This window comes from Typha angustifolia, chromosome 2, assembly GCF_048772165.1.
Source record: "Typha angustifolia cultivar Huaian chromosome 2, ASM4877216v1, whole genome shotgun sequence".
NCBI classification, from domain to species: Eukaryota; Viridiplantae; Streptophyta; class Magnoliopsida; order Poales; family Typhaceae; genus Typha; species Typha angustifolia.
Window position 1 is genome coordinate 444999 of NC_133240.1, and position 13984 is coordinate 458982.

General features: G+C 36.2%; 1 protein-coding gene across 5 annotated transcripts; it reads left to right on the plus strand.

Annotated features, from left to right (window-relative positions):
* The first annotated feature begins 3607 nt into the window (after nucleotides 1-3607).
* LOC140769528 (cellulose synthase-like protein D2) lies at nucleotides 3608-9748 on the plus strand. 5 transcript variants are annotated; one of them, XM_073110259.1, is made up of 5 exons: nucleotides 3608-3773; nucleotides 3895-4070; nucleotides 4413-5344; nucleotides 6184-6991; nucleotides 7498-9748. In XM_073110259.1, the coding sequence occupies exons 3-5, from the start codon at nucleotides 4443-4445 to the stop codon at nucleotides 9253-9255; spliced, it is 3468 nt and encodes a 1155-aa protein (XP_072966360.1). In that variant the 5' UTR covers nucleotides 3608-3773; nucleotides 3895-4070; nucleotides 4413-4442; the 3' UTR covers nucleotides 9256-9748. The 5 variants fall into 5 exon arrangements, with proteins under 5 accessions (XP_072966360.1, XP_072966367.1, XP_072966353.1 ...); XM_073110266.1 differs by having other exon boundaries at nucleotides 3905-4174; XM_073110252.1 differs by having other exon boundaries at nucleotides 3905-4070.
* Nucleotides 9749-13984: the final 4236 nt, after the last annotated feature.

The window sequence follows — 13984 nt, forward strand, 5'->3', positions numbered from 1 at the left end:
ATTTAACTTAATTATTTTGATTTAATATAATTTAATTTAAGCTATAAAATAGTAATTGAGTCGCTATTAATTTTCTTTATCAAGAATAATTATAATAATTTTATTTAAATAATTAATCAAACGTACCTTAAAAGGTCTTAAAACTATGATGAGGACTACTAAAATGCATATATCTTCTTATCCTTTCTAATTATCTTCTAAATTTCATATGCAAATATACCCTTCGATATAAACCTTTTGCTAAATTTTAAGAAATATCTAAATAACTTATTTACAGATAGACTAAACTAGCCCTCTTCCAAAACTTTTTTACCGGAATAGACTACCCTTAAACTTATTTACCAAATGGAGTCTAGTTTACTGTAGCCCTAATAAAAATACTAAACTGATCGGCGTTTTATTCTTGAGCAAAAACGCTGATTAGTTCAGCGTTTCATGTATATAAATTTATTTAATTTAGTTTTTCAGTAATTTAGGGAAAAAGTTGTCTGGCGATAAAAATGCTGAACTAATTAGCGTTTTTAAAAACCCTGATCAGTTCAACATTTTTATTAGGGTTACAGTGAATTAGACCACATTTGATAAATATACTGTAGCCCTAATAAAAATGCTGAACCGATCAACGTTTTATTCTTTGAGCAAAAACGATGATTAGTTCAACGTTTTATGTATATAAATCCCTTTAACTTAGTCTTTTAGTAATTTAGGGAAAAAGTTGTTTTGCGATAAAAATGCTCGACTGATTAACGTTTTTAAAAACACCGATCAATTCAGCGTTTTTATCAGGGCTTGAGTGAGTGAGTGAGTGAGACCCTATTTGATAAATAAATTTGAGGGCAATCCATTTCGATAAAAAATTAAAAAAATGGGGCTATTTTGGTCAACAAGATCCTCTCGTGGGAATGCGTGTAATTCAAGAATAAGGGTCTTTTATTTGAGAAAATGATTCAAATTTAATTTAGTATTTTAGATTTAGTGGGTTAGTATATGGTTTGGGGAAGAGAATTAGATTTAAGAATTTAATTTTGGGGAAGATACTAACAGTTAATCAAAGTAACGTCAGTGTATTATATAAAAATTTATAGAAAAAGATTGAATTATAGAATTTTAAAAGATGATATATTAATTAGACAAATAAGAAAAATATAGGGTATAATTAGTAAAAAGAAAATTTTAAAAAACACAGCATTTTAAATTAAATAAAAAAAATATATAATATCTAGTACTCTACTACTATCTCGTATATTATATTATAATTTTGAGAAATCTCTCAAGAATACTCTACATTTTATTTTCTATTATTATTATTATTATTATTTATTTCCTATGGATATTTTTCATTTGACTCGTGACTTTTTTATTTTTATTTTCAAAAATACTAAAATATTTTTTATTAAGTTAACATAAACTCTACTAAATTATAGCCAATAAAAAATCGATAGCTTTCCTCAGGAAAGAGTGTTTTTAGTGTATTTAAATAATAAATATCTATTTGGTTGGGTGTGAATGATAATAAATACAAAATTTAAGGGTTTTTTTAATAAATTTTTATGCAATGTTAACGGGATAACCCCTCTACTATATTTATATTACATTTTTCTCCCTGCTTAGAAAATCCTAATGCTCCTGCTAAATTTCTTGGGAGTTAATTATCTATTATCTTATGTTTTATTTATTTTTTTCCCTTTTCAACATAAAATTCTAAGTATTTTGCTAATGATAGCTAAAGATGAATTGTTTCTATCAATAGGCAAATTATAGTATCTCGAAAACAGTCCGAAACACTTTATTAATGATCACCGACTTTCCAACCCTAATGTGAAGCCGGGCCGGTACTTAAGTCATAAGCTTCATCCAAAGCTTTAGTAGGATTCTAAAGAAGATCAAAGGCCAGAGAGCCTAGATAGATTAATATAAGAATCCCTTAAAAGGTGCCTAATATTCAAATCACCATTCGAAAAGGCACCGATAAAGTTATCCCAATCTATGAGGTAGAGATCTGTTTAGACCATCGACCATATTTGGACGAAGAGAATACGAGAGAAAGTTAAGAAAGAGGACGAACGAAGGAAAGAAAAGGGTTAAAAAAAAAACTCTTATTTTATTTAAATATACAAAAGAAAAAGGAGAAAAAGAAGATAACATCTAGTTTTTCTAATCATTTATCTCCGCCTCGGTCCATTTTTGGGAGAGAGATAGAAAAAAAAACAACTTCCGAAGACTATTTATTTCTCTACATTTTTCTCCTCTAATTTTTCCTAAATCTTTTCTCTCCTCTTACTTTCTCTTCTCTTTTCTCCTATTCTCTCCAGCCAAATAGGATATCAATTTGAACTTTCTTATACTATAAAAGCCTACAAAATACCGTTATTTTTTAACAAAATTATAGTTTACACCTTATATTTTCACTATTTATAAATCGAACTATATAATTCAACGAATATGCGTAGAAAATACCCTAGCTCATACCAGTGAGAATATTCCGTTAATTAGAAATATTTTATTTCTAAAATAACTAAAATACCCTTATTTCTAAAATAGCTAAAATAATTAAAATACTTTCTGTATGACCTAGTTAAGACTATTTTTAAATATTTGAATATTTTCTATATATATAAATAGTAAAAATATAGGATATAAATTATAATTTTATTAAAATACATAATGCTATATTCAAATTTTCCAATATATATATATATATATATATATTTTCTTCTTTTGAAATGGTATATATATATAAATAAATATCATTGGTTGTAACGTTTCAAAGACAATATGAATCATCCAATTCTAGATTCAAATGATACACGCAAGCATTGTGGCAAAAAGGAAAAGATGCCATTTTGCCTAACAAGTCCTTGTCAAAGATTTGAAAATGGCATCTACTTGCAAACCAGCACCAGCGGTTTCCAGCTCCATAATCCACCACAACTCGTGTTTCACGAAATTCCTACAATCCTGGATGTTCTTGGCTAATCTAAATATCGAATCCAGTAGGTTGGACCCACGTCTCGGTATATACACAACTCGTACAACTGATTTCTCAGGGAAGCCGCGTCCAGATCTACGCGGAATTGAAATATTAAATTATGGGAAAGTTGCAGAAAAGCCCCTACATATTGCTTTTTCTAAAAACACCCTTTTCTTTTATGAAAAGGATATTTAAATTAATATTTCTAAAAAATTTTAAAATTACTCTCAAATTTTTATTACATAATATTTCTTTTCTGTTAAGCTAAAATATGAGTTTAAATTAGCTCAGGGACTTTTCTGAACATTGTTATAAAAGAAACGGGGTTGTTTAGAAAAAGCAATAAGGTAGGGTTCGGACTACAAAAAGCCCATAAGGTAGGGGCTTTTCTGTAAATTTTTGTAAAAAAGTAATAAATTATAGCCGTTACTGCAAAGCTCGCACATTTTCGTAATTAGATTTAAAGTTAAGGGCGTTTATTCAAATGCTTTTCCTTATACGTGGCCGTTAGCCGTTCGCTCTATCGGGCTACAAGAAAGCTGTTTGCTATCAGAGAAATCGCAGCGGATCCTTCGGACATCTCCTTATATCTCTCCTTCCTCTTCCTTCGCTATTGTGTAAGAAATAATTGGACGGAAATTAGAGGGGGGAAAAAGAAAGGTCACTCCTTTCTCGGAAAGAGCATCCTTTCTCGGAAAGAGCACTCCTTTCGAGTTTTGAGCTCTCTCTTCTTCCTCTCGCTCTCAAGCAAAACCCTAATCCTAACCATTGGCAATTGGCGATCGAGCTCCGAGTCTCTGAGGTAATTCCTTACTTGGTCTGGCAGCATTTCTTCTTAAAAGAGCCGCCTTTGGTTTGGTTTGGTTTGGTTTGGTTTACTTTCTTGCACAAGACTTGTTCTAATAAACTAATGGCCTTCCTAGTGGCTTGTAGGAATTGGTCTAGTCCGTCTCTGTGGACTTGGTCTTTCATCCCCTGTCCCCCACCTAAACCAAAGCCTTTCGCTATCGTATGCCTGGCTGTAACCTCGGGCGCACCTTTGAACGCTTCACGTAACGAGGACAAACCTTCCGATCCAGCGGTGATTTGTCGTGGGATGGTAAGGATCCGGTCTTTAAAGCATTTTGCTCTTCTGGGTCTTGTGACCTGAACTGGTTGGAGGAGGAGAAGTAGCTGGGGTCGTTGTTGATCTTTTGTTCCTGAGTATGATTGTTGGTTTTCCTTGTCATATTTCTTTCCTCAAAAGTTCGAATTGTTAAGATACCATTTTGAGCTCCGAGGTATTAGATGCTAGCAAGATCTGATCTCGCATAAAGAACGCTGTTTTTCCATCTTTTTTAATTAAAAAGGTAGGAAGAAAGAAAGAAAGAAAGAATCTTTAATAGTTTTGAGTTTGGTTTTGTTTATACGATTTTGAGATGTTCTGGTGTTTGGTTGGCAGATCCAGTGAAGTACGAGAAGACAGACTGTTATGGCTTCGAACAGCCCCCGCAGAAGCAGCCGTTTTGGCCGGACTGCGTCATCCTCAGGCGACCCACTACAGAATGGTGGCAGGGCACCTGCGGTGCCCATGGTGGCCTTTGCTCGCCGGACCCGGTCTGGCCGGTATGTGAGCTATTCACATGAAGATCTCGATAGTGAGATAGGGAGTGGCGAATTCTCGCAAGAGTATCTGAATTACCATGTGCAAATCCCAGCGACACCGGATAACCAGCCTATGGAGGTGATGATGGACCCATCAATCTCGGCCAAGGTCGAGGAGCAGTATGTCTCCAATTCCCTCTTCACAGGTGGATTCAACAGTGTCACCCGTGCCCATTTGATGGATAAGGTGATTGAATCGGAGGCAAATCATCCACAAATGGCCGGTGCCAAAGGCTCATCTTGTGCGGTCCATGGCTGTGACTCCAAGGTCATGAGCGATGAGCGAGGAGTTGATATACTTCCCTGTGAATGCGACTTCAAGATCTGTGCAGAGTGCTTCAATGATGCAGTTAAGATTGGGGGAGGAGTCTGCCCTGGATGCAAAGAGCCGTACAAGGCAACAGACTTGGAGGAGGTGTTGAATAATGCGGGAGCTGGGAGGCCAATGGGTTTGCTGCCCCCGCCGCCTGGTGCGTCGAGGATGGAGAGGAGGCTCTCGATTATGAAGTCGCAGAAGATGAACCGTAGCCAGACTGGAGATTGGGATCACAATAAGTGGCTCTTTGAGACGAAGGGGACTTATGGGTATGGCAATGCAATCTGGCCTCAGGAGAATGGAGGAGACGATGAGGTTGACGGAAATAGGCAACCTTCAGAGCTTAATAGCAAGCCATGGAGGCCCCTCACCCGCAAATTGAAGATCCGTGCTGCTATCTTGAGCCCATATAGGTACCATCACTCATTGCACTGATGTTGTTGGCCTTGCACTGCATCTTAGGAATTTTTTCCTGTTACCTTATTTGCTTGATTATGCTAGGGAACTTGCACTGATAGGGAGTGATGTAATATCTTAGTTGGATGATCATGCTTGACAGGGCCAATTTGGATTGATCTCTTAGTTATATCTGCATAAATAAATAGGACTTGGTAAATCATTATGTTAGAAATATTTCTCTTTGATAAATCCACCGTTCATATATATCTCATAGAAGAGTCTTCTTTGACAGCTACTGTATTTGATGTATTCTTTGTTATTAACAAGCATGACAGAGAAGTCCAACATCCTTGTTAGTCATGCCAGTATATATTAAAATACTTGTAAAATTTTGTTATATAAATATAAACTTTTTTCATTCATTGAATAATAGAGCAGGTAGCAGTTATTGTAGCGAACCTGTCCTGGTCGAAATGGTATATTCTTTCATCATATATTTTGGATGACTTCTTCAAATCATATTTAGTGTTCACATATTTGAATAATTTCACTACTTGTACTTACTCTTTTGAATTATAAAGATGTAAAAATGTGTAGATTTCCTTTTGTAATGAACTTCTGAGTCATATGTTTCCAATGCCATACATTTTCCTTTTTGTAGTTTCAGTCTCTGTTAGTTCATGTAGGGAAAATCATCTGAAAATGTTGTAGAAAGATGTTTTTTGCTGTTGACAAATATGTAGACCTTATATACTTGATTGTTCTGATCTTTTATGCCCTTGCAGTACTCATCTTCTCCGGCTGTTCCTTTTATTTTAATCATTAACTTCCGCATGTTTTTTTTTTCATACAGGCTCCTTGTTGTTGTCCGCTTGGTTGCGCTTGGTCTCTTTCTCGCGTGGAGAGTCAAGCACAAAAATCAGGATGCGATATGGTTGTGGGGAATGTCTGTGGTATGTGAAATTTGGTTTGCCATCTCATGGCTTTTGGACCAGCTCCCAAAACTCAATCCCATAAACCGAGCAACTGACCTTGCTGTCTTAAAAGAGAAGTTTGAAACCCCGACGCCTAACAACCCTACTGGAAAATCTGATCTTCCTGGATTAGATGTCTTTGTCTCCACTGCTGATCCAGAAAAAGAACCTCCATTAGTCACAGCAAACACCATCCTTTCCATCCTCGCTGCTGATTACCCTGTTGAGAAGCTCTCTTGCTATGTCTCAGATGATGGAGGTGCACTTCTGACATTTGAAGCAATGGCTGAAGCTGCTAGTTTTGCTGATTTATGGGTTCCCTTTTGCCGCAAACATGACATTGAGCCTAGAAATCCTGAGAGCTACTTCAATTTGAAGAGAGATCCTTATAAGAACAAGGTGCGCTCAGATTTCGTCAAGGACCGGAGACGGGTAAAGAGGGAGTATGATGAGTTTAAAGTTCGTATCAATGGGTTGCCTGATTCAATTCGTCGGCGGTCTGATGCATATCATGCTCGTGAGGAGATCAAGGCAATGAAGCGACAGCGAGAAGCTGCCGGTGAAGACGTGGTGGAATCTGTGAAGATTCCAAAAGCAACTTGGATGGCTGATGGTACCCATTGGCCAGGCACTTGGATTAACCCTTCCTCTGAACATACTCGTGGTGACCATGCGGGGGTCATTCAGGTGTGTCTCACTATGATGTGTTTCATACTTGAAGTTTTGGCTTTTATCTCTTTTGAAATATCAAGGTTGTAGTCAACCAGCTCTTAATACTACTTCCTGCATATGATAAATAATGCTAATGCTTGCAATAGGCACCTGACAATATATACAATTTTCGACATCGGATGAAAATGCTGGCAGTTGTGCTATATATATATTTGTTTATTTTTTGTTGATAGTTGTTAGCTGGTTTGACCTCTCAGTATATGTATTTTCAAGCTGTTACTACCTCCATATTATAATCAAATGCACACTGAAGATAACTGTAGATCATCACAGGGATGCCATTACTAAGACGCATGACCCTCTTTGTTGGAATTTTGATTTTGCTGAAAAACCAATTTATATCTCAAAATTTACTTACTTAGTACGGTGGCCCACCGTTCTCCATGTAATAACAGTAGTAGATTTCTAACTGGGAAAAAAAGAGAAGTTCTGGCATGCTTACTTTCTTCTATTTCGTGTAGGTGATGCTGAAACCCCCAAGTGACGAACCCTTGTTAGGAAGTAGCAATGAAGATAGACCTATTGATTTCACAGACATTGACATCCGTCTTCCCTTGTTGGTCTATGTCTCCCGTGAGAAGCGTCCTGGCTATGACCACAACAAAAAGGCTGGCGCCATGAATGCTCTTGTCCGTGCCTCTGCTGTCATGTCAAATGGTCCCTTTATCCTCAACCTCGACTGTGATCATTACGTCTACAACTCCCAGGCTCTCCGTGAGGGCATGTGCTTCATGATGGATCGTGGTGGAGATCGCATCTGCTATGTTCAGTTCCCGCAGCGGTTTGAGGGCATTGACCCTTCTGACCGCTATGCAAACCATAATACAGTCTTCTTTGATGGTAATATGCGAGCACTTGATGGCCTTCAGGGACCTGTTTATGTGGGCACTGGTTGTCTCTTCCGGCGAATTGCTCTCTACGGCTTTGATCCTCCTCGCTCGAAAGAACGCCATGCGGGTTGTTGCAGCTGCTGCTTCCCAAAGAAGAAGCATAAAAGCAAGACAGCTGCCACTTCTGAGGAAACCCGGGCTCTTCGGATGGGAGACTCTGATGAAGAGGATATGAACCTTTCAACATTCCCCAAGAAGTTTGGGAATTCGAACATTCTCATAGACTCAATACCAGTTGCCGAGTACCAAGGGCGACCTCTTGCTGATCACCCTGCAGTTAAGAACGGCCGCCCTCCTGGTGCTCTCACCATCCCTCGTGACCTCCTCGATGCATCAACAGTTGCTGAAGCCATCAGTGTCATCTCATGCTGGTATGAAGACAAGACAGAATGGGGCCAGCGTGTTGGATGGATCTATGGGTCTGTAACTGAAGATGTTGTCACGGGCTACAGGATGCACAACCGGGGTTGGAAGTCTGTTTACTGTGTTACCAAGCGTGATGCCTTCCGTGGAACAGCACCTATCAACCTTACTGATCGACTGCACCAGGTGCTTCGATGGGCCACAGGCTCTGTTGAGATCTTCTTCTCCCGCAATAACGCCCTGCTTGCCAGCACAAGGATGAAGCTTCTACAGAGGATCGCATACCTTAATGTCGGAATCTACCCATTTACCTCAATCTTCCTCATCGTCTACTGCTTCCTCCCAGCACTCTCCCTTTTCTCAGGGCAGTTCATCGTGCAGACGCTCAATGTGACCTTCCTCACATACCTCCTCCTCATCACCTTAACACTAATGATGCTTGCAGTGCTCGAGATCAAATGGTCAGGTATCAATTTGGAAGAATGGTGGCGAAACGAGCAGTTCTGGCTCATTGGAGGAACCAGTGCTCACCTTGCTGCAGTGCTCCAGGGATTACTGAAGGTGATTGCAGGGATTGAAATCTCATTCACTCTTACTTCAAAATCGGCAGGTGATGATGTGGATGATGAGTATGCTGATCTATACATTGTTAAGTGGTCGTCGCTGATGATACCACCCATCACCATCATGATGGTTAATTTGATAGCAATTGCAGTCGGGTTCAGCCGAACTATATACAGTGTTGTGCCACAGTGGAGTAAACTGTTGGGTGGCGTGTTCTTCAGTTTCTGGGTCTTGGCTCATCTCTATCCATTTGCAAAGGGCCTGATGGGGAGAAGAGGAAGGACGCCAACGATTGTCTTTGTGTGGTCTGGACTTATTGCCATCACCATTTCCCTGCTGTGGGTCGCGATCAACCCACCATCAGCAAATTCCCAGATTGGCGGTTCCTTCACATTCCCTTGATACATTCATTCTACTATAGGACCTCAATTGATCTCATTGAACAGGGGTAAAATGTGTCAAGGGTACAATTCCTTTTTCAGTTATTGGATTCGTTCAGTCCGCCTCTTTCTTATCCTTTGAGAGGTTAGTTTTTACTTGTCTTTAATATCTCCTCAGATGGAGAGGACTGCTGTAGAGATACGAGAGTTACATATATGATAGTAGAAACATTTCTTCATTCTATGTTACATACATATGTCACTTGTAGATTGATTTTTGTACTGATTCATCTCTGTAAGTTTCCAAAGCTGCATGATTTCGATTCTGTCTTTATTGCAACGACTCGTTCTTGTTATTAAAGATAGATGAGAATCTAATCATGCACACTGATGAAGAGGTAAGCCATCACTAAATCCATCATCAGATACTTTCTCAAACCTGTAAGAATTACTGCAATGCAGTGGATGTTTATGAAATGTTTTAACTGGGTGGCTGTAGATTTTATTATAGTTGTCGTCTCTGAATTAGTAGTGATATTCTCAAGTAGAGTAGACACTTGTGTCACACTCCTTTCAACAATATGAGATACTTGTTACTCACAAAGGGCAGTAGTCCTTATAATTTATCTATTTTGATCATCTTTTACTTCAGAAATGTTGGTGGTCAGCTGCAGGAGTATCTTTTCCATATTCTGTGCCAAGAGTCAACTTTTCCCCAAAATTTTCAGCAACCTAAAGTAAAATCAACATTAGCGACGCACAGGGGTGAAATCAGTCCGATGCTCGGATTAACTCCGATCCGACCTGATTCAGATAAAAATTTCTATTCGAATACGGATAGAATTTTTGATAAAAATTTGAATACAGATTTAGATACGGGTCGGATATAATTTTCGGATTTGGATATGGATATTGCACGTCCCTTTACTTGCATATTTTTTGAATAATTTATAGTTTTTAATTTGCTTATTTAAATAGTGAAGATTGATATTGTTACTAATGATGTATTATACATTATTTGTAGAGATTAATTTTTCTAATTTATATATATTTTACATACAAAAATTTTATTTTTTATGAAACTTCTAATATTTTTGTGTTAATTATATCTCAATAAAATATCATAATTCGTTTAAAATTTAATCGACATCCGTTTAAGATCTGATATTCTATTCGAAAAATTATTCATATTTGTTTAGTTAGAATATAGTTTTAAATTTTACTATTCATTTATTATCTGTATCTAAATCCGCATTCGGATTAAAAACATATATTTAGATGTGAGTTATATATATATATATATTGAATATGAACAACTTAGTTGGTATGGCACATGCTCTCTAGTTTCATTGCCCACTATGTTTGTCCTTGCTGTTAGCTACTTTTCAGAGATTTTTTTTAAAAATATTATTTGGACCAAATTAGCTTTATTTTAAAATTTATTTAGACAACACCAATAATTAAATATGAGAAGGGGTTTTAGTAAAATGCTTAACTATTAAGCGTTTTTCTAATTAAAGACTTTTCTAAAGTGTCTCAAATAAAAATGCTAATAAGATTATTATTTTACTTAAAAATATATATATATTTTATACTTAACGGTTAAGCATTTTACTTAGGGCTACAGTAAAATTTTACTTTTCAAGCAATGTGATTGAGTTTTAAACCAAGCTAAATCTGTTTTGAATTTTATTTACTAAAATGATGGACACTCCAAACTTAGTTAAAAAAGGGGTTTATTTTACTGCGGTCCTAATTAAAATTCTAAATTGTTAAGCGTTTTACCCGGCCAAAAGTAAAACGATAATTATATTAACATTTTTTTAATTGAAAGAAAAAACACTAAACAATTTAATAATTTAGCAATTTATTAGAAAAAGATGATACATATAAAATACTTAACTTTTTAGCGTTTTATTTTTAAAAATATTAATTGAGAAAAGAAAGATATAGGTTAAAAAAATATATATATAAAAGAAAGAGTTTCTAAAGTTATAACTTTGTGCTCGGTTATTCATTTTAGTTATAAAATATATTGTGAAGATATGAAAAAATTATATAAATTAGAATCATGTAATTATTTCTCGCAAATAACTACACTCCAAATTTTACTTAAATTTTTTTTTTTCAGTTCTTTTTGATAAAACTTTAAACTCTTTAGTGTTTTCTAAACATAAAATGCTGAATAGTTGAGCGTTTAATAAAATAAGTTTTTTAGCATTTCTCTTTAAAGATAAAATATTAAACTTATCAGCGTTTTACCAAGGACTACAGTGCCATAGAATTATTTTGATATTAAGTTTGAGGTGCGATCTATTATTTCAATATTAAGTTTGAGGTGCGATTAAATAATATAAAAGAGGGCAAGTTTGGTCAAATACTCCAATGTGATTCCCGGATGTTTGAATGAATGATCCTTCTAATGCTTATTTAAAGTGTTGATGGCTAAGTTATTGGCAAGTATAATGTATTCAGATCTATAATGTTTTGTACATTTTCTTTCTTTGTTGTTGAATGCTTTACTTGCTTGCCAATAGATGCTAAAAGCCCACATTCTCAATTTCTTCCCATGAGCCACTTTATTCATAGGACAAAAGCTTTAGAAATTATTGATACTCTTTTTTTCTTCTTCTTCTTTTAATTTCTTTTCCTACCTTCATCAAGATTCAGGACAAAAAAAAGTAGGGTCCATGAGGTACCCAATATAATGTGAAACAAGTAGTCATGAGGAGATTATTTTGTTGTTGATGGACATAATGGAACACAAAAGGCTAACATGTTCACCGGTGGAGTAAGATTAATTCGAGAATAAGTATTCTAATTTTTAATACCAGAAGAAGAGAGTTAATATTAATATAAATTATTCTATTGTTTAGTTAAACACTAGTATAAAAAGTAATAATTATATTTGATGTGATATAAAATTGATATTAAAATATTAGATAATAGTGAATTTGTATTAGGAATTGGTGATATTTTATACCGAACGATGAAAATACCTTTCATTGGATGTAAAGCATTAGTAATAATATATAGAATTAATTATTTTGACATCCCCTGAATAAAATAAAATAATTAAATTACAAACCACCATTTGTCTCCCCAAATCCATTGCCATTCCTCCTCCCTAAGCTACCCGGCCTCCTCGTCAGCACACCTGGCCTTCTCGGCGGTGCAGCGACCGAGGGCCTTCACAAGCCATGAGACAGCGAGCTTGGCTCACCGAAAGGTGAACTTGCTGCCTTAGCCCTCGCCCTCATTGCCCTCACCTCCATTGCGCTTGCCCTCACCGCCCTTCACCCTCAGCCCTCACTCTCACCGCCATCATCCTCACCGCCCTCCTTAGCCACCTTCTCCTCTATTCAATTTGATTCCTCCACCGTGCGTGACCTCGCCCGTGTTGCGCTATCGTCCTTAGCCACCCTCATCCACATCGAACCACACCTTGCCACGTTGCTCTCACCATCACCACCCTCGACCTTGGCTACCCTCACCTTCACTACCCATGGCTACTGGTGACCTTGCCCTCCTCGGTCGCCATAGGTGAAAGCTCCTCCTTAAGGCCAGCAGACAGTGCTCCTGCACCGCCCCTTGATATCTTGGTTGGCTCGCGATCGATGCTACAGACAGTGAGGTAGGGGAAGGGGAGGAGGGGGAGCATAATTGAATCTCATTAAATTATCCTAATTTAATTCAAGGATTAAAATAAAAATATATTTAAATCTCTATTAATTTAATTGAAATACATAACGAGGGTATCTAGGTTATTTCGAGAAAATATGACTGCCACGTAAGCTAACTCGCCCAATTTTTCTCAAGACACACTAATAGAAGGGTGACATTAAATTTTTTCTAGAGTTTGGGGCGACATTGTAACCTAAAAAAATTTAGGAGGTCTTTATGAAAATCAGGTATAGTTCAAAGGGTGTTAGCGTAATTAACCCTAATAATATATTTTCTAAAATTATAATATTTTTTATTATAAATGTAAACTTAAAATATTACATATATCTACACCAACACAAATACGAACTTACAAATATGTGGCCGTGCATGGCAATGCGGACATATAACTATATAGTATGTTGTAGTGAAAATATATAACCATGTAATACGTGACAATTTGAACATATAACTATATATTGTGTTCTATATAGTTATGTTGTGCATGACAATGCAAACTTATATCCTTTGAACTACGTTGCAATATGAATATAATAGCATATTTATGTTACATGACAATTTTTTGAGAGAGAGAATGGAGATAAAATCTCAATTGTTACTTAGGTAATATGTAATTAATTAATAGTTAATCTATAGACAAAATAATAATTGTAAGTTAATATTAAATTATTTTTTAAAAATTATATGAAATAAGATAAGAGAGAATAATAAATTAGTACACCAAAAGAAGCTAAGTCGTTATTTAGCTAATAAACTAGAATAACGAGACTGATTCTAGAATAAAACTATTCCTATTCCATAGGTGAAAAAGGGCAAAGGCTGATAAGTGCTAACTGCAGCACCTTTGGCTAAATGCATTGGCTTCAAACATTACTTACACTCTATATACATTATTGCCATTAAATCCAAATCGAAAGCTTCTTTGCATTTAGGTTCTGTACTGCTATCTTTCCAGAAGATAACTTAATTCTTGTTCTTCCTTAATCCTGATTCATGAGATAACTTAATTCTTGTTCTTCCTTAATCCTGATTCATGAGATAACTTCGCACTGTAAGAACCTAGCAAC